Below are 1,238 nucleotides of genomic sequence, written 5' to 3'. Positions count from 1 at the left end.
GCTGTCTAAACGGCATCATCCGCTGAGTTAGTCATTCTCAGAGAGATTTGATTGGAGAGTATTACCTGATAGTTAAACATTCTGAATACAATAGTGTGGTGCTCTACCAACAGACTTATCCTTCATCTTTGTGTAGCCTCGCCAACTCTACTTCCTCCGGTGTGTATTGGTGTGTTCCAGGGTCCGCAGGTGTCTGTGAGTGTTCCCAGTCTCGACCTGGGTCTAATGCAGCTAGGAGACCAGACCCAGGTCACCATGGTCCTCACCAACACCACTCAGCTAGAGGCCCTCTGGAGCCTGGGGCCTGGGAAGGCAGAGAGGAGTCTGGGGAGTCTGGAGTCTGGGAAGGCAGAGAGGACAGACAGTCTGGAGTCTGTGGAGGCAGAGAGGACAGACAGTCTGGAGTCTGGGGAGGCAGAGAGGACAGACAGTCTGGAGTCTGGGGAGGCAGAGAGTACAGACAGCCACCACACACAGGTAAACACACTAACAAGTGAGTTAAAGTTAAAGGTAAGTTAAAGGTAAGTTAAAGGTAAGTTAAAGGTATTACATACTGTAATATTGAAGTATTGCCTCTGGTCGCCCTGGTAACAGTGTTTTACAACAGTTTGTCCGTTTGTAGACCTGAGACCTGATACATTGTTGTCCTCTGTTGGTGTTTGTCTTCTTCTCCTGTGTTGCTAGATCACAGTGCAGCCGTGTAAGGGAGTGCTGCCCCCTCTGGCCTCCTGCAGTGTAGACATCCTCTTCAGACCCCTGTTCTGTCAACACCTTGACACCGTGCTTGAGCTGGCTGTGGAGAATGGCCAAGGATGGTGAGGATTTCACCTATGCCTTCAACACTACCTATTGGAAATCCATTTATTAGTTAGCAAGATCTATATCAGTGAATCAGCAACCTGTAACTGTACTGGTCCTGTCTCCAGTCACCTGTAACTGTACTGGTCCTGTCTGCAGTCACCTGTACTGTACTGGTCTTGTCCTGCAGTCACCTGTAGCGCTGTACTGGTCTTGTCTGCAGTCACCTGTAGCTGTACTGGTCTTGTCTGCAGTCACCTGTAACTGTACTGGTCCTGTCCTGCAGTCACCCTTGTAGCTGTACTGGTCCTGTTTCTCAGTCACCACTTGTAGCTGTACTGGTCTTGTCTGCAGTCACCTGTAACTGTACTGGTCCTGTCTGCAGTCACCTGTAACTGTAGTCTGGTCCTGTCTCCAGTCACCTGTAGTTGTACTGGTCT

General features: G+C 49.7%; 1 protein-coding gene across 1 annotated transcript in view; it reads left to right on the top strand.

Annotated features, from left to right (window-relative positions):
* Positions 1-819, top strand: part of LOC112079349 (deleted in lung and esophageal cancer protein 1-like) — a 4,005-nt gene extending 3,186 nt beyond the window's left edge. Inside the window, exons 2-3 of the mRNA XM_070442299.1 lie at positions 181-477; positions 685-819. Of these exons, the coding sequence (XP_070298400.1) occupies positions 181-477; positions 685-819 (432 nt within the window). The remainder of the gene's footprint in view (positions 1-180; positions 478-684) is intronic.
* Positions 820-1,238: the final 419 nt, after the last annotated feature.

The sequence above is a fragment of the Salvelinus sp. IW2-2015 genome, unplaced genomic scaffold (genome assembly GCF_002910315.2).
Source record: "Salvelinus sp. IW2-2015 unplaced genomic scaffold, ASM291031v2 Un_scaffold7671, whole genome shotgun sequence".
NCBI classification, from domain to species: domain Eukaryota; kingdom Metazoa; phylum Chordata; class Actinopteri; order Salmoniformes; family Salmonidae; genus Salvelinus; species Salvelinus sp. IW2-2015.
This window is presented reverse-complemented; position numbering and strand designations above follow the sequence as displayed.